The following is a 24,619-nucleotide window of genomic DNA, read 5'->3' as shown; positions in this document are numbered from 1 at the left end:
TAGTCAAAATAATTTTTTTTAAAATTATTTTAATGATCTCAATTAATAAAAATGTATATTAAGTTTCATTAACAGAAATGAGTTCTAGGCCCAACATTAAAATATGGGTTTAATTAATTAAATAAGATTAATTTGCCTATAAGCATATGTCCTACGTAAGGACATGTGTCAACATATTAGGCGTACTCGGGTTTCACCTAATTATAGCCTCTTCTATAAATAGTGTTTCACTCCTAAAAAAAGTGGCTCCCAACAATGAGCCACACATCAACTAATTGAGAACATCTAAGCCTCCATTATTTGATAACTTTCTCAAAGTCAGATTTGGCTACATAATGAAGATCGACACATGATCAAAGAACAACAAGTCTACAACCCTTCAATGATCCACTCTTTATTCAAACATTTGTTCTTCGCGATTACACTCACATATATTGTAGAGACCCAGAGAATTATGACAATTAAATAATAAAGGAAAATAGATAAATGATTTTTCCAAGGGGGCTTAGTAGGGTCTTGTCGATGAACAGAGAATATTCGTTGACGAGGGGTCTTCTTGGGAATGTTGATGAGGACACGTGTCTCGTCGATGAAGAGAAACCGAGAGCAGGATTAGGGACATGCGGGCTCGTCGATGAACTCATAGTCTTTGTCGACGAACTTTCTTCTTGGACTCGTCGATGAGGTTCATCGACGAGGTGACATGACTTGTCGACGAGGTGACGTGGCTCGTCGACGAGGCCACACTCTATAAATATGTCAAACTCACAATCTAAGCAAGAAATTCATGCAAACCCTCTTTCTCTCTCTAAAATATGTTTCTCTAACTTCTCTCTAGAATTATGGCTTCGATTTTCGCCGATTTGACAATTGGAAGCCACCATGTTACTCCTGAAAAGATTCTCTATAATATTGCCGTATCAGAATTTTGATTTGGAACATTTGAGCATCATCCCAAAATCTGGGTAAGTTGATTATTTTAAGTTTTATAAGTTATTGATATTTTTGAACTGAGGGATTGTGTAGAAAGGTATTATACTGGTGTTTGTTGATCTATTGGAGAAATGTAAATTTCAGGGTGTTGAGCTAGGAACACACAGGAGTAGGTTTGGTTAGATTTGTGAGCTTCTCAATAAGTCAGGTAAGGGGATAAATTAAGTCAGTATTTTTCATGAAAATATTATTAATATACAACATTTATTTTCAGAAATTACGTATGTTGTAGTATAGTGTTTGGGAATACTATTGTTGAATAGGAAAATATATTTAATACATTTTATCAAAAAATATGATTTCAGGATCAGATTTTATGTTTAGAGTATTAGTCGCATTTGTGTGGCATAAGTATAAATTTCTATGAAAATTATGTTATATCAGAATAATATGATTTTTCCAGAATAAACATGTTACGTTAGTTTTCAGAAAAACCATAAAAATAGTACATGAATTGTGGTTAAGAATATTATGTTAAATAGAGCAGAAATTTCTTATTCAGTATGTTATGATATGGTCAACGCAAATGTTGTGATTTATATATTATGATATGGCCGGCGCAGATGCCATGATTTATATGTTATGATATGGCTGGCGCAGATGCCGTGATTTATGCATGTTATGTTAGAAATCAAGAAAATATTATCATGTCAGATATTACTTTGAAATATGAAACAATTATGTATCAGTAATATGAAATGTACTATATGTTATCAAAACCCAGATGACTTAGTCCAAATTTCAGAGCACGGTACCGTAACTATATGATAAGATTACATTCAAGTATAATTTTATGTTAATGCTACCACACATCCCTGATAGAGTATGGGAGATGGCAGATGATCTTCAGTGTAGTATAGGTGTCCCCCTGGCAGTCCGGACCAGATGGGGCAAGCCCATCATACTTACAAACATATGTTTGACTTAGAGCGGTTGGCCAACTATTGTTAGGTTCCGCCTACAGGCTACACAACCTAGTCATGTGGGGGTAAGACATGACACCAGCTATCTATCCATCCTAGGTATTATTTCAGTATTGTACAGTGATAGAAGATGTTTACATGATTACAGAATTTAGTACGTTATTTATTATGATATGATGAATCATGTTTTACTCGGAATTTATACAGCCAGTTTTATCATATATATATATATATATATCTACTGCTGTAGAGCTCTATCAACCTTTCTATTTGGATTTCCTGAAATGTTTGTAATGCTGGGGTGAGACACCTCTCAGTAAAGGAGATAAACTAATATTAGTGTGTGGCAAGATGAGTATTATCGTGCTAAAACATAAATTGTACATAACATGTGTGTGTGTGTGTGTGTGCGCATGTGCGCCTATATATATATATATATATATATTATGATATGATGAATCATGTTTTACTCGGAATTTATATAGCTAGTAATCATGTTTTACTCGGAATTTATACAGCCAGTTTTATCATATATATATATATATGATAAAACTGGCTGTATAAATTCCGAGTAAAACATGATTCATCATATCATAATATATATATATATATATAGGCGCACATGAACACACACACATGTTATGTACAATTTATGTTTTAGCACGATAATACTCATCTTGCCACACACTAATATTAGTTTATCTCCTTTACTGAGAGGTGTCTCACCCCAGCATTACAAACATTTCAGGAAATCCAAATAGAAAGGTTGATAGAGCTCTGCAGCAGTAGAGGTTGACTGAACTACCCTGCCAGAAGGGTAAGTAGTTAAGTTAGGGTTAGATTGGTTTTTAGGTTATGACCCTAGGGTGCTTTTTGGTCATTTTGTGGATGTTTGTATATATATGACAGATTCAGTAGAATTCTAGTATTGTGCTAGTTGTTGTATGACATGTATGTAAATTATGTTTTCCGCTACTTAGGTATCAGAGATGTATGACAGGTATATCCCCGATACCCATGGGTCCGAGTTGATCATGATTATATCAGTTTAGCAGGATATTGGAGTTATTATGAATGTTGTTATGTAGAAAAAAAATAATAAATAAATATTAATATGAGTATATGATAAAATAGGCAGGTCATTACATATATGATGATCTAACACACATCCATCTTCATCAATATTCATTTGCGCCATGTTCAAGAGCACGCTTATCAAGCCCTCGAATTGATCATCTAGAAGATCCACCAATTCTTCATTCAAGAACATGCTTTTTAACCCTTTGAATCGACATATCTTGTCAAATAAATTTGAAGATCAAACAAAATTTTCTTCTATAAACAATCAAATTGATCTTTTGGAAGATTCGTCACCACTGCATTTGGGAACATATTCCTTGAGCCCTCAAATCAGCCCATCTTATTAAATAAATCAAAGATCAAACAAATCAATCTTCCGTAGATTGCCAAATTGATTGTTCAGAAGATCCACTACTACTTTCTTCAAGAAAACACCATTCTTCATGATAAAGCCTATGTATATGTCACCATCACCATGTTTGGGACATGCTCCTTGAGTCCTTGAATCGATAGATCTATTTAAGAGAAATTGATGATCAATATAAATACATCTCTTATAAATTGTCAAATTGATTGTCCTAAGATCTACCACCTCTTCATTTGAGAACATGCTCTTTGAGCCCTCAAGTCGACAAATCTTGTCAAATGTATCAAAGATAAAACAAATTCATCTTCTACAAATAATCAAATTGATCTTTTGAAAAATTCATCACTAACATGTTTAGGAACATGCCCCTCGAGCCCTCAAATTGTTATATCTTTAAGAGAGATCGAAGATCAGACAAATACATCTTCTATAGATTGTCAATTTGATCGTTTGAAATATCTGCCATCTCTTTGTTTGAGAACATGCTCCTCGAGCTCTCGAATCAAAGGATCTTTAAGAGAAATTAAAGATCAAGACAAATCCATCTTTTTGTAGATCATCAAATAAATTGTTTGGAAGATCCATTATCGCTTCCTTCGAGAACAAAGTCATTGAGCTTTTGAATTGGTACATTCACTTTCAAGGAGATCGAATAAGAGGATATTTACTCTGTCTATTATAAAAATATACGGAGATTGTGCTCATTATTTTGTTCAAGATACAAATTTTGACGTGACAAATATCAAATGAAATAAGGGCTTTAGCACATGACTCTTATATCTAATTGTTAATTGATTTTTTTTTTTTTGGGGGCCAATGCATTGCAAAATGAGCTTTATATTTTAACATCAAAAGCATAGTATTATTGCATTTCATATAAGCACATTCTATTTAGATGTCACAATATAACCTCATCCAATATAAAAAATTACTTATTAATTAATGTTTAATCCTCTAAAATATAAGACTCTAAAAGTGAAAATAAAAGAAAACAAAGTATAAACAATTATAGGAATTATGACTCTCCTTATGTGTTGCACAATTTGTTGAAATAACCCATTAGAAGCAAGAAATGCTTGTACGTTAAAATATTCATATAAAACCACTTGCAAGACAAATGTTGTAAAATACAACCAAAATCACATGAGCACTTATGCAGAAGAACATTTATATAGAATTATTTATTGAAGTAGTAGTTTTAGAATAATTTAAGTGTAACTAACATAATTCAAATCATATTCTTAGTGTTGAATATTTATTAGAACTACTTTACCATAAAAGTTTGTTATCAAAGTTTTCTTAAAATTAATTCTTTAAACTATGATCTCTTTGCAGCCAAATTGATCTATTGACCAATTAAAGATTGCTATAAAGAATCCAAAAGGAAGTGCATAATAAACCCTTCTTAAAATATACAAATATATTTATAGATGAAGGAAGAATTTTTCATTCAAAAATTTCCAAACTTTTGCTTGAAAATTGAATTTGAAATTTATTTTTGAAAATCAACTAGTTTTTTTTTTTTTTTTTTTAAAACTCACACAAGAAAAATGACTAGTATTAGTAATGGAGTGAAAATGAAATATGCTGAATTGCTAATGAAATGTTTTCCGGTCATTTGCCCAAACCCAGAAAACCAGAACCTGCCTTTTCCGTCCCGCAATCTCTCAATGGAAGTTCAAGCCTTCTACAAGTAGTCTCTTACCCAAGCTCCCCATTCTATTCATGGAAACAAACACTTCTTCCTCCGTGCGAGTCTTAATCCGCCCCCCTTCTTCCTCAACACCGCCATTGCCACCATCCCTGTACCCTTCTCCTTCCTCGTCCCCACCGGATCCCCCTCTCCCTCCTATAGCTCCGCCGCCAACACTGTCCCGACAGCCGTCGCCGCCATCTCCGTCACCGGCACCGGCACAGGCACCGTCGTCATCCCAACCTCGCCCATCAGACGGCATCGTTGTCGTAGGGTTTATTGGGAGAAGACCCGACGATGTGACTCCGCTGATCAACCGTGTTCTGGACTCGAATGTGTTCGGTTCTGGTAATCTTGACAAGGACTTCTGTGTTGAGAAGGAGGAGGTAAAGGGTTGGTTCAAGAATCGAAGAATCAGCTATTATCATGAAGCGGAGAGAGGGGTTCTGTATTTACAGTATTGTTCCACGCAGTGTCCGGCAATGGAAGGAGTTTCGGAGTTGCAGTCAGATTTTGATGCGTTATTGGAAGAGCGCGATTTTGGGGATCTTCAAGGATTGCTGTTTATGTTCTCCGTGAGTTACTTTCTTTACTTGGTTGGTAGCGTGGTAGGGAACTGTAATTTTTTTCATTGGATTGAAATTATAAATTGTCCTTAAGAACAGTAAAAGAAAAATATGACGCATTAGAATTGTATAAAAAACAGACGAACTTATTAAGACCATGGGTTGTGTACTCTTTTACTCTCCCTGTTGTTGTTGGACCGAGAGATTCTTAGCTTCAGCACCTGCAAGATCTATAAATCAGGTTAAATCTTCTTATTGGGCACACGACATGCTTTTATTGAAGAACTTAGCAAAAATTCAACTAAATATGATTTCTCTACCTCCAATAGAAAAAGCAAATTCAGCTAATTATGAGTTGTCTACTTCCAATAGAAAAAGCACATGAATATTTATCTCTAGTATCAATGTGTTTGGTAATTAATTATTACATTTCAGTTGTTTTACTGGTTAATTGGTATGAGTAGTCCTGCTTATAAGAGTAATCTGGCTATATTTAGATCACGAACAGCTTGGCAGTGGTCTGAAATTCCCAAATGAAGTTTTTTTTGTTCTTCTTTCTGGTGCAGTGTTATTTTATGTGGTTATGAATGAATGATGGGATACAATATATAAAAATAACTTTAACTAGCAATGCAGGTTTGCCATGTAATCATCTATGTTCAGGAGGGCTCACGCTTCGATACACACTTTCTGAAAAAATTTCGGACTTTGCAAGCTGCCAAGCATGCTTTGGTTCCATCTGTGAGATCTCGAACTGCAGCACCATTGTTGTCTAAGCCACATTCTTTGTCATCCTCAAGAGCTCCTGTATCAGCAAGTTCTTCTAACAGTCCTTCTCCAGGCAGGAGTCGGGGCATGCTGAATCGTAATGCTTCAGCTATTTCTCTTATGTCAGGTCTAGGTTCATACACCTCTTTGTTTCCAGGACAGTGTACTCCAGTCACACTGTTTGCTTTTCTTGATGATTTTTCGGATCTATTGAACCCGGGTTCTAATGTTGAGGATTCAACTGATATTTCCTCATTTAATCAGTCTTCTAGTTTGAGCAGTTTTTCCAGGCCAAGCTTGCCTACAAAAGGTTCTGGTCCAGTTGTTGTACTGGCACGGCCTGTAAATAAATCTGAAGGTGGTTTGAGGAAGAAACAGCAGTCATCTCTTGAATCACAGATTCGTTTTCTTATTAAGAAATGTCGGACTCTCACTGGGTCTGAAACAACTCATGCTGGGTCAAGAAATGCAGGTGGTGCAAGTTCAGCTCCCTTGTTTTCACTTGATGCGTCAAGGGCTGTTGTGTTGTTAGAGAGGTGTAAAAATCGAAGAGGTGAATCTCTTGAGTTTGCCACCAGTCTTGTAGAGGATGTTCTGAATGGAAAGGCATCCTCAGATTTGCTTTTGCATGAAAGCCATGGTCAGATTGCAAACAAAGAGGATGTTCAATCTGTAAAAGAGTTTATTTTCAGGCAGTCTGATATTCTAAGGGGGAGAGGGGGATTAGTTGCTAACACTAATAGTGGTTCAGCTGCTGGAGTTGGTATGGTAGCTGTTGCTGCAGCTGCTGCTGCAGCCTCTGCTGCATCTGGTGGAAAGACATTTACTACTCCTGAACTTCCAAGTTTGGACTTTTGGATATCTTCCAGTCAAACTATTCTGCGAGGATTGCTTTCTGCAAAGCGTGGGTGCATTGAAGAAGCTGAAATCAGCAAGAGAAAATCTCGGCAAAGAAACACTGTTCCAGCTCAGAATGAAGTGATTGCTCCTAGATGTGCAGATCCTGCAGAAATTGCAGTTTCTTGGTTGGAATGCGGTAAAGGGCTGAACATGAAATTCTCAACTTTGTGGTGCCAAAGAGCCCTTCCAGCTGCTAAGGACATTTATTTGAAAGAATTGCCTGCTTGTTATCCAACTTCACAGCATGAAGTCCATTTGGAGAAAGCTTTGCGTGCTTTCTGCTCAATGGTCAAGGGACCTGCAGTTCAGCTTTTTATGAAAAGATTAGAGGATGAATGCACATCCATCTGGATATCTGGGAGGCAGCAATGTGACGCTGTTAGTTTAACAGGAAAACCATGTGTGCACCAGAGACATGATGTTGAGGGTGGTGGTTTGCTTGCGGTGGCTGAAGTTATGCCACATTCCAGTGGTTTTGTTTTTCTTCATGCTTGTGCTTGTGGTCGTTCACGCCAACTACGGTATGACCCTTTTGATTTTGAAAGTGCTAATGTGACTTTCAATCATTTTCCAGATTGTGAGAAGCTCCTTCCTGCGCTCCAATTACCAAAGCTAAGCCATGCAGGACCTCTTCAGCCATCATCATGGAGTTTGATTCGAGTTGGGGGTGCAAGGTATTATGAACCCTCTAAAGGCTTACTTCAGAGTGGGTTTTCTGCCACTCAGAAATTCCTTTTGAAGTGGACAATTTTTCTTGAGAGATGGAAAAATCCAACTGGCGCGTCTGCTAGTATTGTGCAAATTCCTGTGACCAGCACAATTCACAAGGTTGAATCTACTGTAGACGCTGACCTGAGGAAGTCTAGTGCTGCTCATATATACCCAGGAGAAGTACAGAGTGGGCTTGAAAATCGTAGGAAGTCCTCAGAGAACATTAAATCTATTGATAATAAGATCAGTTTTGGTCGTGGACTTCCCAATTTTTCAATGAAAAAGCCATTTTCTGAGGTTGTTGCTGGATCAGCCGCAGCAGATTCAGGATTCCCTCCTCTTCAGCAGAGTAAACAGCCCTTGTTAGATTATGAAAAGGGCACAAAGCAAAATAAGTTTAGAGACAGGATTCAAGAGCGAATTCATCCAGCTGCTGATCATCAAGATTTGCAAAACTCTGAAAATATTTCTCCTGTTCAGGAAACTTTAAATGCAACTAGCGCTAATAAAAACACGGAAGGCAACCCATTTTTACAGATAGGTAGCAATGTAGTTCCAGTAAATGTGGATGGTGGTGGAAATAACAAATTAAACCCATCTTTAAAGCATGTAACTGTATATGTTGGATTTGAGCATGAGTGCCCACATGGACATCGATTCTTGTTGACTCAACAGCATCTCAATGAACTTGGCTCCTCTTATTTGTTGCCTGAAGAATCTCTTATGCCTTCAGCTATGGAAAACTTGAACTGCAAACCAGTAGGTCCAGTAAAATTGGTTAGGAATGCTGGCAACGGTAAAGTTCATCGAAACTTAAATGGGATGACTAGTGCTGCTTTAAATAGGGTGAGAAATTTGGATAAGTCAAAAGAGATTGTGCCCAATGGTAATCATTATTCAGGAGGGCTAATGCAGACTTCTGAAATGGGAAAGGATCAGGAACAAACTTCTGCTTGTTCGTCAACCCTCCAGGATTCTGGAAACAATATTGAAGAATGTTTTCAGACCCTTGACCTTGATGATGGTGGATGTGCTTTTTCCATGTTGAACAGGAATTTACCCATATACATGAACTGCCCTCACTGCAAGATCTCCCGGACCAAGAAGGATCCAACCAAGAATAAGTTTGCCAGCACAATTTCTCAGCTTCAAAGGATTTTCCTGGTATATATTTTGTTAATGAGCATTTAATGCATTGCTTTTCAATTCTAACAACTCCTAAAATATTAATTATTCACATTGAAGCCATCTTCCATGCTATATTTCTCAATAGGCATATTGCATGGCAATTATTTTTTTTTGATAGAAACATATAAACGACAATTGACACCATGTTTTTACTGAATCAAACTTGTAATCCTCTTCGAGCCATATTTAATTTTTCCATTACTTCAAAAATGCGCTTTGTACTTTTATGCATCATTAATTAAGAAAAGGAATGCTGGCTTTGTTGTTCTTGTAATAGTTTCTCTTGCATAAAAATGCAGTTTTTGTCCTTTACTGAAGTGGTGAAAAAGTAAAACTGTCTGAATATTTGCTGACATTCTTCGTGTTGATACTCCTTAACCAAACCATCACGATCATTCTTTCTGTTCATTTTGGTTATTTTTTCTTTCTGGATCCATTATTTGTCTAGCAAATAACTTCTATGCTCTTTCGTTAAGACTCAATCTAATTTGCATTATTTATGCGTTGGTTAGGGACAATTTTAATTATTTAATGACTCCTTTCTGCCCCAGAACTTGTATTTCTGTACATCTTACAACAACGTCATCTTATGGGATCTTTGGTGTTATATACTAGTTCCGTGTAGGTGATTATAGCAGTAAGATTTTGTTTCCAGATAATGGATTTTTTGATTGAGAAAGAAAACCTAGGAGCTGCAATGCCCTTGAGCTTAGTAAATTAGTATATGCATATATCTTTTCTATATGATTTTAATCGAGTGAGTTCAGTCGCTGTTCTGCCATGTGTCCATTGCCAAGCCTTCAACTTCTCTTCACGTTTGCTTCTCAACGTCTCATCTGCCTTAAACATCTCACCCACTATGTCATGCGTGTAGGCATGTCCCTTTGTTCTCATTTGCCTGCCAATATTCCCCTATAATTGCTTCTCTCAACTTTCCTTTTTACTGCTGCCAAAATTTGAACCCTTACATTGTCTTCCTTATGCAATTGTCCTCCTCTCTTCTGGCCTTGCTTCAACGCGCTCTCTAGTGATCCTTTTTTTTTTTTTAATATTATAAATCTCATCAATCCAAGCTTATTCCCCTTCTTGTATTGTCGCAAGGCTGATTTGCTTGGGCCTACCCATCAAGATATATCTACCACCTATGTAGCCATTTTCCTCTGTGAGCTACCAGCCTACCACCTATGCCACATCATGCATGGCCAAGAAGATGATGGTTCATATAACAGACATGTTAGCTTCAGAGATGGTGGCCAACTGTTTATTGCGCAACCCAACCATTGAAAACTCATTAGGTTTAGTACCCCGTGGTGACAACTTCATAGTCAGTTATGTGATTCTAGTTGAACAAATGGCCGAGTTAAACAACTTGGTTCCAAGCATCAATGGAGGTGTTGTTGATCTAGTGTCACTAACTGAACATGAATGCTTGAAAGAGGAGAAACACCTTACATCTTACTGTGAGTTCTGTTCTTGCCTGCTTTTATGAGGGGTGATGCACTAACTGGGCGATCAACTTGAACTCGTTCATTTTCTGCATAATGCTCCTATCTGTTCATTCTTTTCTTCCAAGGGGGTTCTCTCTTGTGGGATTTTTCTCTTTTTCAAGAATCTTAATGAAAGAGTTGAACAGCTTACCACTTTGCTTTCTGTGTTGGACTGCTTTGTTCCTTCCAAATATGGAGGATGAGAGGGTTTGGGGGGGTGATTCCTTGGGGTTTCTCTTTCTCTGAATCATTTTTCTTACTCTTAAAAGTTTCTTCCCCCAAGTCTTTCTCTTGGAGCCAAATCATTTGGAAGGCAGGGGTGGCTCTGCCTTTAGGCCATTGAGGCACCCGCCTAGGGCCCCCAAATTTTTGGGGCCCCCCAATTTTTTTTTAATATAATAATATACTTTTTGAGCCCTAAATTTTTTTTAATTAAATAATATTAATATTATTTATTATGCTCTATTCCCATAATTGACTTCCCAACTAACAAATAAATGAAATTATATTTTAAAATATAAAATAAATACAATTTAATTCATTTTTTTTCAAGTCTTATACTTCCCAACTAACAACTTTATTGTATTTCAAATTATCTATTACTCTCATCTCTCTCTTAGTCTCTCTAAAAAATTTTTTTCATCTCTCACACTCTCTCACTCTCATCTCTTGGTCTCTCTATGATTTTTGCTCCAACTATTGTATTCATCATCTTTGGGCCTCCGATTCTTTGTAATTTTCTTCAACTCTAATTTTGATTTCAATTTTGTATATTATTTTCACTCTGAATTTTTTTTTTTCAATTTTTTCTTAGATTTTGGAAGCTTTGAGGTTAGAGCGCTGTATCCGACAAAAATTCGATATCTCTAAAGTCTCGCTCGCCGATCGATTTGCAATAATAATAATAATCAGGTTATATTGTTTCAATCTACTATTTCTATAAATTTATTAAATTTATTTTTATTTGTTTACTTAATTTGTCAATTTATAGTGTTAATTTTGAAATTTAACTATGTCAACGAGAAAATATGAATCTGGATATGAAAAACGAAAAAGAAAAAAAAAAAGAAGAATTAGTGTCATCTCAAAAGGGAGCTCTTGATAAATTTTTTTTTAGTTCTAAGCAAAATATAAATGAGCCCGCTCCAGTCCCCTTACGAAACTATGTCACAAGAAAGATTAAATGGATTGGCTATGTTATCAATAGAAAAAGAAATACTTAAAAATCTTGAATATAAAACTTTAATTAGTGATTTTGCATCTCAAAAAGTTAGAAAAATTAATTTTAAATAAAAAAAAAAATTAAGGGTCCTTGATTAAATCATTCGCCTAGGGCCCCATATTGTGAAGAGCCGGCCCTGTTGGAAGGCTAAGGTTCATTTGAACCTTTGTGGACTATGACACTGGATGGAGTCAATATTCATGAGATGTTAAATATAAGCTTTTAGATCTTTTGCCAATTCCATTACAGCAAAAAATCTAAATCTACAAACCAACTAAGCTTGGTAATCTATTGACAGAATAATTGTGTGCCCACATGCAATCTGGCACGTCTCATTAACAAAATCTGGGACAAACAGAAATACAAAAAAGAGACAAAAGAGAGGAAAACAAACAAAAAATCCAGCTCACAATATCAATCTGACAAATATCACCAATCGCTGAATATCCGAAAAGCTCACCCCCTGAAAATTCCCATAACCAACACACCAAAGAGATGCCATATATGGTATGACTTTAGAGTGGAATGCACTCCGAAACTATACACCACCCAGTTGGATATGGGTGTTGCACAGCTATTAGGACTTGTTTAATTCTCTTTTGGAATTGATATATGCCATGCAATATGGATTTATGGAGTGTTTTCATACCATAATTCCCATATATCTTCAACACCTCATTACATTTTTCATGGGTACTTTGCAGGTCACCCCTCCATTTCCAGTTGTTTTGGCAACCCGCCCAATTATACAGTTTGAGGTATGTCTTAGTTCCTCACTATAATATGCATCTATAAACTGGATTTATGTACAATAACAATGAATCGAGAACTTTATTTGAGTTTAGTTTGAATTAATTGTCTATTATTTGTATGAATTTCAATAGGCTGCATATGAAGTACATTTTTGCAATTATTGTTATTCACTTTATGAATGTGCAGGGGTGTGCATATGCATCTGTGTGTGTGCGTGCCTGCGTGTGTTGCTTTGAGGGATCATCTACACTATATATAAAATTACGAATAGTGTAAGTCATTTTGTGGACAAAAATATCCTTGTCTTTAGAAAGTAAGACTAAAAATTCCTAAAATTTAATATTTATACCATATATATCCTAATCTTTTAAAAGAAAGGCAAAAATTTCTAAAATAAATAAATTTTCATACTATATATAAGTGGAAATTGTGTAAATCATTTTGTGCAAATTTTTTTTTAATCTTTTTAAAATAAGACTAATATTTCTGAAAGAAGTAAATTTCCATACTATAAAGTAATTCAACTAAAATTAGATAAAATTACATTTAGAATGTCTAGAAACTTTTTTTTAAACATAGTGAAAAGCTTTCATTTGGATAAAAAATAAAATAAACTAACAGAATATATACATATACGTATCTTTATCATATCTATACAATAAACTAATAAATGTACAAATAGGATAAATGATTCTATGAAAAAATATCCTTAGATTTAAAAAATAAGATAATAATCCTAAAAGGAAGTACATTTAACTAAAATTAGGTAATATTATTTTTGTAAAATATAATTTAGATAAGGGGTTGGGAGGGGTTTAGATTTATGAAGAAGTTGAAGAGTTTGAAAGAAAAATTGAAAGAATGGAATAAGGAGGTGTTTGTAGATATTAGGATTTAGCATTTTAGGTGAATTGGAATAGATAGATAAAAAGGAAGAAAACATTACACTTTTTCAAGGGAGGAGGAGGTTAGAAGGGCTTTTTGAAGAATGAGTTGGAAGATATGATTTTCAAGGAAATAAGAAGTTGGAGGCAGGAGACGAAATTTAAAGGGGTAAGAGAGGGCAATTGTAGTTATAAATTTTTTTGTATGATAGGCAGTGGGGAAATGAGAAAGAATTTGATTAGGGAGTTGGAGGTGGACCAGGGGAGGGGTGTTATTATCTCGGATACTAGCAGAATTGCATCTGAGATCATGGTTCGAAATCGCGGTCGTGGGTAACATTGCGTAATGGTTGCAGGTGTCCCGAGACACGGGAGACGCGGGTGTTACGCAACAAGAAGTGGGTGTAATGGTCTTGAATTTTTTTCACGCATGCATAACCATGCCAAAATTGAAAAATAAGCATGAAATCCATTAATGCATGATTTTTAATGAATTTTGATGGCTTTTATTCAACCTACAAATGCTTTTTAATAGGTAATATGATTTTTATATTAATTTTAGTGCGTTGTTTACAAAAAAAGGCATATTTTTTATAGTTTACATTACTTTAATGGGTAAAAAGATGTAGAAATGTTATTAAAATGAAGAATCAATTAATTAAAGACATAAAGTTACAAAAAATGAGTCAATACTTAATATACACATACATGAATTTGAAAAATGATTGGTATCAAATATCAATAGTTGAATACATGAATACATGATTGAGATTGAGATTGAGAATTATCTCTCCACCCTTGTGGAAATACATAGCTGAATAAACCCGTGTTTATGTCATTTTGTTGTTGCTCCTGAAAATGTACTAGTGGTGAAGAAGATCCAACTGATATAGGAGGTGCATAATCTCCTCCTTAACGATATCTTGAATAATACCCATAAGTTGGGGTTGGGGCTGGCTCTGGGTAGTGTGTAGAAGAAGACTCACTAGATCCTGAGATTCCTGATCTACTAGGATACGTGAGTCATGAGATGCATAATGTGGATATGCTGGATGAGATCCATATGATTGTGATGATGAATCATCTAAACCAAAGTCTCCAAAACTACGAACCGCACCATATGAATCTTCAGTAGAATTAGTAGGGTCACCACTAGTAGCACTCCTTCTCCTGGGTTGTGAAGGTTGGTTCCCTGGAGGAATACTCAAGTCATAATTTTCAGGTATATCATGTAGTTCATAACAACTAAAAGGATGTATATCCCTTATAAATGATATCCCTGTGTCATATCCATAATCATATTCTATACATCCGCCACCACCACCATCACTACCCCCCCCCCCCAACCCTAGCTCTAGTACCACTACCACCATCATCATCATTTGGTGGCTTAAACCAAGATTGTCATCACTTTGTGTATGTTCAGGGCTTGAACTTGAATCATCATGCACGTTTATTGGTGGTTGATCACCTCCTTCTGTAGTACCACCAACTTCTTCATTTAACCAATTTGAATTGTCTTGACTGTCGAGTAGTGGTGTCTCTCTCTCCTCTAACCATTGACTCAAAAGATCATCTTTTTCGAAAATGTAGTCCAAATTGATTGGATTGAAACCATCTTCAATTTCCCGTTGGCTTCTTCTCATTGTACGTCTTAATTCTTAACTTTAACCTCATGTTGTAAAGTACGAAAACAAATTTTTGTATTCTCATGTACTTTAATCTATTTCTTTTTTTCGTATGGATGATACTAAAGTTGCTCCAATTATGCTCACATTTTGAAGATGATGTGATCTGACTAAGAACTCTAATTGCTATTCTTTGGAGCTCAGGAGCACACAAGGCATAATGAATCCACCATTCGGCTGCATGAATAATTAAAAAGAGTTTTATGTCAGTATAGTGTATTTTTCAAAAGTCAAATTTGAACATAAAGAGAGAAAATAGAGCCATTCATCCATTATTTAGCTATATTTATGAGAATTTGTTTGTTTCACTGCCCTTTGAGCCAACGGGGTTCCAAACGTCTCTTACTTATTTCAATATAGCAAAAACTAAAAAAGGATGATTGTGAAATATAATTAATTAATTAGATGTATTAATAATTATTCTAGAAGGTATTACAGAATACTAGAACAATTCATTATTCAATTTAATTGAACCAATACTTACTTGATTAATAGCCCAAATTTGAGTATCTATATTGGTACCAACTTGGTTATCACTTTTTTAACCCCATTCATGACTTCTCTAGCAACTTCAGGAGAGGGTGGGCCACCGTAAAGAAATTGTAGGTTCAAAAAATATCCTATAATTAAATTTAGAAACATATTAATCAATAGTTTTTTAGTGCAAATATGCATAATTTTAAAGTTAAAATAGTAAGAAATTGTATTTGATTTACACTTACCAGCAACGTGCAAAACTTGGTGCAATTGAAAACTCCCCCAGTTGTCAATAATTTTCCAATAATCTTTGTAGAACGGAAATCTTTTTGAATGACCAAGTTCGCCCTATCAATTGCCTTGTATATGAAACCCATGGTTGGTTTTTCATCCCTATCAACCAATTTAAGAACTTTCACCAAGGGTTCCTGCACTTTAATTATATCGGAGGCCTTTTGCCAAAACTCTTTGCCTAAGATAATCTTCTTCGAATCATATGCTGGGTCTAATTTTGCCATCCCAGACCTTGAGTTTTTCTAAGCATTAGATGTAAACATTTCCCTTAATGCTTGTTTATGTCTGACAATAGTCTTCAAAGCAATGAAGTTGATGGCAAATCAAGTGATGGCAGGGCAAAGTAACTCTCTATTATTTGCGAATTTCTTCATGAAATTCACTATCTATGTGTGGTTGTAAATAAAGGAGGTTATTGTTCTTGCATCTTCTAAGACCTTTTTCATGCTATTTTTCTTACCAATATCTTCAAGAATAAGATCTATGCAATGAGTTGCACATGCTGTCTAATAGAGATTGGGCCTCTTTTGCATTAATAATTTTCCTCTTGCCTTCATTGCAGTTTCATTATCAGTCACTAATTGGACCACTTTATAAATATTACTCCCTCCAATTGTTCTTATTCGAAATTTTTGTCTCTCTTCCCACTGTTGTTGTGATCGTATGCTTTCTTGTCGAGCAAATCTCATACTTTCTTCTTCCGAGTCTTCTTCATCGCTCAAATTCTCAAAATCTCCTCTAATTTGGGCTTTTACTTCATCTTGCTTTTTTTGTTTATCTCTTTTCTTCTCCGCATACTGTTGTAGACGTTTTATCATTTGTTCTCTTACTTATGTGGTCACATTTGAGCTTCCAACAACTTGACAATTTTTATGTGCCAAGTGTTGTTTCATGCGTGTAATGCCTCCTTTAATTATCTTCCCACATAACTTACACATAATAACATGTCTATTACCGTCCACCGCAGTACCAAAATGCCATCCAATATCCTTACTAGGTAAGTTCTCATTTCCTCTCTCACGTGGCATCTTGATAGACTTGATTTGATGATCTCTACACAAAACATAGAGAAAATACAAAGTTACAACCTTTATAAAAAAAAATGACAGGTATAATATAATTAGTAATTTAGTAAATATTAAATAGTAAGTACTAAATAGTCCTTCTAATTTTAAATACTTATTACGTAAAAATAAAATATAATATTTGATTAAAAATAATAAGTAATTTTTATTTAAAATATTTAAATAAACAGAATTATAAAATATTAGATATTTTATTCATTAGTAAAATAAGAGTGTTTATGCATATATTTAATGGATGTGTTCTCTTGTTGAAAGGATTTCAATAAATACATATTTTTAAAGTGTAAATAATTACGTAAAAATATATTCCTTTATCTTTACAAAAGATATTTTCATTAATTTTTATAACTTGATTTTATTTTCATTTATAATTATAAGAAATTAACATTGTAATTTTAAAGGTGAAAAAGACTTTTGCTCTACTTTCATATACATCACTAATAGAGATCCATACAATACAAATTGACTGTTTAACTTTTTAAACATTTTCTCAGTATATGGATTAAAATAAATTTTTTCTAGAAATTCTAGTAGTAAAAATCAGAATTATTAATGTATTAACTATTAAGTTAAAATTTTGTTTATTAAGTTATCAATTTTTACTTTATTTGATAACTAAAAGCAAAAAAGTAGATCAATGTAAAGATTTTTTTTTACCTAATTTCAAATTTAAGGTCAAATTGATGTTTTAAAACTTAAAAAATATTAAGAAAAAAGAAATATATGATGGAACTAGATTTTCATAATTACTTTTCAAAAAAATAGGACAATTAAAATATTCATAAATTAAGAAAAATTTATTTTACATATGATTATTATTGATTTCTAATTTTTTACTTTATTAAATTACTTTTTTTTTTAATTCAATGTAACATACATGATACAAGTTACAATTATAACAAAATATAATTTTTTTAAAAGAAAAATATAATGAACAGTTTAAGTGGCCAGTGGGTGTTGACTGATTGACTCTTAAAACTTATCTTATATGCTGGAGAGTGGAGAAGTTGAGTCTTGAGAGTGGAGTGCTGAGCAGAGAGTCTGAGACTGAGAGAGGAGCCTCGAAGGAATCGAAGCACGATCAGCCGATGACTCCAAGCTCTGAAGCCAAAATCGAAGGGTTGGCCGGTGGCGAGTGGCGACGACTGGCGGAGGGAGTTGCTGAAGGGCTATTGGCGACTGGCAGAGGTGGGGGAGTTGCTGCAGGGCTGTCGTCGGTGACTCGCGAAGCTGTTGCAAGTCTGCAACTCCTGCAAGGCTGCGAATGCGACTATTTGAGGGCGTAGATGAGTAGATTTGATCTCACTCTTAGGCTTCGAAGAAGTGAAGCCTTCTTATTTAGCTTCGTCCAACAAAAGTTCAAGGTACGATTTTTATTTTCCTCTTTGAATGTTAGATTAAATGGCAGATCTGCCTAGGATGGGTGGTTGGGAGAGGGGGAAAGGAGCGGAAAGCTTGGCTTTAGGGATTCAGGAATACTAGCAAGCTGTCGGCACTTGACCAGTGTAATGGTCTGTAACGGACCGTTATGGCAACGTAACGGCCGTTATGGCTATGCATTTTTTCTGCTCCGCAATATTGGCCTGTTTCGGTTTCGGAGCCTTCAATTTCAGTTACGTAATGGCCGTTATTTAAAACCATGATTACAACAATCTCTACCTTGGCGAATATACGCCCTTTAGGAGAAAATTAAAAACATAAACCCGCTGCTCCACCTGTGACAATAGGTTGGGATTGCCTCCCGTCTAGCAACCAGAGACATTCAACAAATCCAAGCAATGGTTGAACTTATTCGTGATAATCGACTTTGTCAGGATATTTGCTGCATTCTTAGAAGTGTGAACTTTCTCAAGTTCAAGTTCACTTGAAGAAACCAACTCCCGGATCTTGTGGAATCTCGCATCTATGTGTTTGGTTCTTGCATGATACACTTGGTTTTTCGCCAAATATATGACATTCTGACTGTCACAACGCAGCTGAACTCTACCATGTTGTATACCCAGCTCCTTGACTAAACTAGTAAGCCACAATGCTTCTTGGGAAGTTTCGACGACTGCCATATACTCCGACTTAGTTGTTGATAATGCAACCAGAGATTGTATCATGGACCTCCAACAAATAGGTTCTCCCACAAGGGTGAACACATACCCTGTTGTAGACCTCCTGTCATCCAGATTCCCTACAAAATCTGCACCTACATATCCCATCTAACGGATCACTCTATTACCTGCCGAACCCAATGCCATAGTGAGAAGTATCCCACCAGTATCTGAAAATCCATTTGACGCCATCCCAATGTTGTCTACCCAAATTTGAAAGAAACTTACTTACCGAGATGACAGCTTGTGCTAGGTCTGGCCTTGTACATACCATAGTATACATTAAACACCCCACTGCACTAGCATAGGAGACCTTTGACATGTCTTGGATATCATCATCCATCCTTGGGCATTGAGCGGTAGATAATTTAAAATGATTCGCTAATGGTGTACTTACCGGTTTTGCATTAGCCATGCTAAGCCTCTCCAACACCTTCTCCACATAACCACCCTAAGATAACCACAATCTCCCTGCAATTTTATCCTTGCGAATCTCCATCCCAAGAATTTTCTTGGCTGCACTCAGATCTTTCATGTCAAACTCTTTATTCAACAGAGTTTTCACTGATTAACCTCAATTATATCCTTCACAGCAATTAGCATGTCATCAACATAAAGTAACAGAAAAATGAGAGAACCGTCCTCAAGGCACTTTACATACACGCAACAATCATATTCACACCTCCTATAGCCTATCCGGATCACATAGGAGTCAAAACGTTTGTACCATTGCCTCGAAGACTACTTCAGCTCGTAAAGTGACTTCTTCAGTTTACAAATCAAATGCTTCTGTCCATATTAACTTTCCCTTCTGATTGTATCATATAAATCTGCTCTTCCAAATCACCATGGAGGAACACTGTTTTTATGTCCATTTGCTCCAATTGCATATATTAATGTGCCACCAATCCCAACACTACCCTGATGGAAGTGTGCTTGACCACAGGGGAGAAGATTTCATCATAATCAATCCCTTTCTTTTGTGAGTATCCCTATGCTACTAACCATGCCTTGAACTTCTCTCATTCCTTTTCTGATACCGCTTCCTTCTTCCTATACACCTACTTGCAACTTATCGCCCTCTTCCTTTATGGAATCTCCACCAAATCCCTCATTTGGTTCTTATGCAATGACTCCATTTCCTCCACTATAGCAACCATCCATTTACTTTTCTCCTGGCTGTGCACCATCTCTTGAAAAGTAGTGGGATCCTTGCAATTGGTAATGAAGCATAAGACACCAAATCATCAAATCCATACCTAGGTGGTGGCCTGATAGTGCGTCTGGGTTTGTGTAATTGTGTATAGCGATACTATCATCCTGCCGGTTTCCTAAGCTAGAAGTCCCCGCATTCTAAACACCTTCATCATTGCCTCGAGTCTCTAACTCCACCTACACAATATGCTCATTTCTGCTTTAGTTTTCTGGCACTTGTTTCTCTTCATCTTCCTCCTGAGTACGCTTTACCATGACTTTCTCTTTGAAAACCACATCTCTACTGATCACCACCTTGTTGCCATTGGATCCCATAACTTGAATCCTTTCACACCTTTCTAATATCCCAAAAAAATGTAGCGTCTATACTTTGCATTATGCTTTGATCTCTCCTCACTAGAAATGTGCACATGGGCAGGACAACCAAATACTCTCACCAGAGTAGTCTACCGCATTACCTGTCCATACCTCCTCGGCAACTTTCCCCTCTAGTGATGCCCTTGGCGATCGGTTAACCAAGAAACATGCCATACTCACTGCCTCGGCCCAAAAGTTCTTTGCTAGCCCTGCATTCAACCTAAGACACCAAGCTCTTTCAGCCAGAGTTTAGTTCATCCTTTTTGCTCCACCATTCTGTTGTAGTGTCTGGCGAACTGTGAAATGTCTCCTTGTGCCATGCTGCTCACAAAACTCCATGAACCACGAATCAGCGTACTCAGTTCCATTGTCTTACCCGAAGCATTTAATTCTCCTCTTGGTTTGGTTTTCCACCTTAGCTTTCCACAATTTAAACCTGGCATACGTCTCTGACTTGTACTGCGTGAAGTACACCAAGACCTTCCGTGAGTAATCATCGATAAAACTCACGAAGTACATATGTCCACCCTGTGATGCTACTTTCACTAGCCCCCAAACATCAAAATAAATGTAGTCAAGAATACCCTCTGTTTTGTGAGTGGCTGTTTTAAGCTACACCCTGTTTTGTTTTCCAAGACACAATACTTGCAGAAATTCAGCCTGCATGATTTGATACCTTTCAAGTGATTCCTCTTATGAAGTTCCTTCATCCCATGCTCACCTATACGCCCTAACCGCATATGCCACAAAACAGTATTATCTAACTCAGAATTTATGGCTGCAGTTCCACATGCAATTTTTGTTCCCAGTAGTGCATAAATATTTCCTGCTAACTTTTATCCCTTCATTACCGTTAGAACGCCTTTACACATCTTCATTACCCCACTTTCAGAATTGTAACTAAATTCGGTACAATCCAAAGCGCCCAATGAAATTAAATTCTTTCGTAGATTCGGTATGTGTCTTACATCACATAATGTTCTCACAATACCATCATACATTTTAATTCTGACATTTCCTATTCCAACTATTTTGCATGAAGCATCATTTCCCATCAGAATACCATAATTAACTGACCTGTAGGTGCTGAACCGTTCTTTATTTGGTGTCATGTGATAAGAGCATGCCGAATCTAGGATCCAATAATCCGTTTGACGATTGGACCCATATGAAACAGAAAGCATATTACCATCACTGCTCTCAGAGTTTCTTTCTTCAACTATATTCGCCGATTTTGAAAAACCCTCCTGATTTTCTGCATTCCCTTTCTTCCTTTCCGGACACTTCGATTTATGTGCCCCTTTTTCCTGCACTTAAAAGATCTAATGTCCTTCTTCTTGGACTGCGATCGAGACCTACCAGATTTTCATATGTATGAGACGCTGGTAGGGAATTCAATAGCATCAATGCCTTGTCTTCTTCCTCGAACTTCACATCAACTCGCGTCAAATCACTGATTATTTGATTGAATACATTGATGTACTGGTTCAAATCCGAACCCCCTGCCATCTTAAGCCAATACAACTTCTGCTTAAGATACAATTTGTTCGTTAGAAACTTAGACATATACCAAATTTCAAGTTTTTGCCAAAAGGCCACTTGAGATTCCTTATCCATGGCCTGATGCAGCACGTCATTGGCCAGACAAAGTTTGATAGTCACCACAGCCTTCATTTCCAATCCCTTCCAACTTGTTTCATCCACGCCTTCTGGTTGACCTCCGTATAATGCCTTTACCATACCTTGCTGCACTAACAGATCTTAACTCTTCTCTGCCATAGTCCGAAGTTTTCCGTTCCATTGAACTTAACAACATCAAAATTTGCAGAAGAAATTCCAAAAGCCATTATAACAATGCTCTGATACCAATTTGTTGTGCAAATCAATGCGCAGCGGAAACAAACAATCTCGCAATGCAACACTTAGCAGTAAAATATACAGAAAACACAATTACACAGATTATAATGAAAGCAATAAAACAATGACATGAAGAATTACGTGGTTCGGCAATGCCTACATTTACGGGAGCAAACGATAATGAATTTGTCACTATTTTGTGTCCAAAGACAGTGAGTTACATCATACAACATGTATATATAACTTTCCTGGAGTTTTCCCTCTGAAACCCACCTATCCAACTTCCCAATTCAAAATTTGAAAACCAACACTGAGTAACCGAGCCAAATCGTCAATAGTTTCAGACATACCGTCGATGGTTTGAAGCCGAGACCAAATAGTCGATGTAACAGCACCAAAAACAGTCGACTGTTTCTCTACACCTAGAAAAACCATCGACGGTTTTAGGGAAACTGTCGACGGTTGGCTCCTGCAAACCAGCATCTGTTGTTTTCTACCATGTTTTCTTTTTGTACACGCATCCCACTCAACATATGAACCACATTTTACAACAGACTTGATGAAGGTTTTCAACAAATTTTATGGGGATGGGGTTTAAACTTTAAAGTAAAGAGTATTAATTCTACCTTCATTGCTTTGGTGATAAAGAAAAGTAGGTCGATTAAGATTTTTGATTGTAGGCCTATTAATTTATCATCTAGTGTTTATAAAATAATCGCCAAAGTTCTAGCTAATAGGTGAATGGGGTGCTTGACAAGACTATTTCTAAGGCCCAACATGCTTTTCCGGGGGGGGGGGGGGGGGGGACACATATTGTGGATGCTATTTTGGTTGCGAGTGAAGTTGTTGAGGATGGTAGGAGGAGGAAGAAGAAGGGCTTCAACTTTAAGCTGGATTTTGAAAGTGCTTTTGACAGAGTGAGGTGGAGCTTTCTAGATAAGATTTTTATGAGGAAGAAGTTTGGAGAGAGGTAGCAAAGATGGATGAAAGGTTGTATATTGAACATGTTTTACTTAGTGATAGTGAATGGCAAGCCAGATCATGTTTTTGTCGTTTTTGTTTGTTTTAGTGGTAGATGTTTTGATTTTTGAGTAGGCTGGTTCATAGGGTGGTGGATAGAGGATTAGTGAAAGGTTTGAAAGTGGGGGAGGGAGGAGATTACGATTTCACACCTTTAGTTTTTCTGATGATACTATAATTTGGGGTCTCCATATTTTTGAAAGGATTTCATTTGTTAAGATTAATATAGGGAAGGGTGGTATGGTGAAAATTTACGTGCTTGCAGAGTGTGTTAGAGATCTTTGGAGGTGGGATGTGACGATGTGTTGAGTTGGAGTTGCTGCTGTCCTATCTAGGGTTCCTTTAGGGGGTAATTCTAGGTTAGTTAGGTTTTGGGACCCGGTGGTTGAGAGCGTCCAAGCATCTAGGTGGGTGAAAGGGAGCTCTTTTTTCCTTGGGAGGCAAGATTACTCTAATATAGGCTTGTCTTTCTAGTATCCCGTTGTATTTTCTTTCTATTTTTAAAATTCCAGTGGGTGTTGCCAGTAAGATTGAGATAATTATGAGAAATTTTCTTTGGTTGGGGTAGAGGGTTTTAGGGATCATTTGGTGAATTGGGAGGTAGTTTGTAGGTCTAAGGCTGTCTGGGTCTTGGAAATTTGGTATCTGAAAACACAAATCTCTAGGCCAAGTGGCTTTGGCGGTTCCCTTTAGAGGATTTTTCTTTGTGTCATAAAGTTATTAAAAGCAAGTTTGTACTTGACGGGAATGGGTTGGATACAAATTTGGTTCTAGATGTTCTTTGGAAAGTCTGTGGAAAGCTGTTTCTCAGATTTACCCTCTCTTTTTTCCTCATACTAAATTTGTGTTGGGTAAGGGGTGTAATATTCGTATTTAGGAAGACTTTTGGTTGGAGAATATTGTCTTGTCCTCCTCTTTTCCTCGCCTATTTCGATTGAGCTTGGGATAAATGATCCCATTTCCTCTTCCCTCGTTGATCCTGATGGTCCTTT

At 36.3% G+C, this 24,619-nt stretch overlaps 1 protein-coding gene across 9 annotated transcripts in view; it reads left to right on the top strand.

Moving 5' to 3' along the window:
* Positions 1–4,948: 4,948 nt before the first annotated feature.
* The window catches only part of LOC131149339 (uncharacterized), a 70,269-nt gene continuing 50,598 nt past the window's right edge, over positions 4,949–24,619 (top strand). For 4 of the 9 annotated variants that reach the window (XR_009135203.1, XR_009135199.1, XR_009135200.1 and 1 more), the window contains exons 1-3: positions 4,975–5,631; positions 6,259–9,165; positions 12,603–12,656. Coding sequence is in view for 1 of the 9 variants with exons in the window: in XM_058099710.1 (XP_057955693.1) it covers positions 5,089–5,631; positions 6,259–9,165; positions 12,603–12,656 (3,504 nt within the window). In the remaining 8 variants the exon portion in view is untranslated. Of the gene's footprint in view, positions 5,632–6,258; positions 9,166–11,490; positions 11,589–12,602; positions 12,657–24,619 lie in introns of all 9 variants that reach the window. The other 5 variants (XR_009135202.1, XR_009135198.1, XR_009135205.1 and 2 more) reach the window with 4 other exon arrangements.

This window comes from Malania oleifera, chromosome 2, assembly GCF_029873635.1.
Source record: "Malania oleifera isolate guangnan ecotype guangnan chromosome 2, ASM2987363v1, whole genome shotgun sequence".
NCBI classification, from domain to species: Eukaryota; Viridiplantae; Streptophyta; class Magnoliopsida; order Santalales; family Ximeniaceae; genus Malania; species Malania oleifera.
Note: the sequence above shows the minus strand (reverse complement) of the source record. Positions and strands in the feature narration are given on the sequence as shown.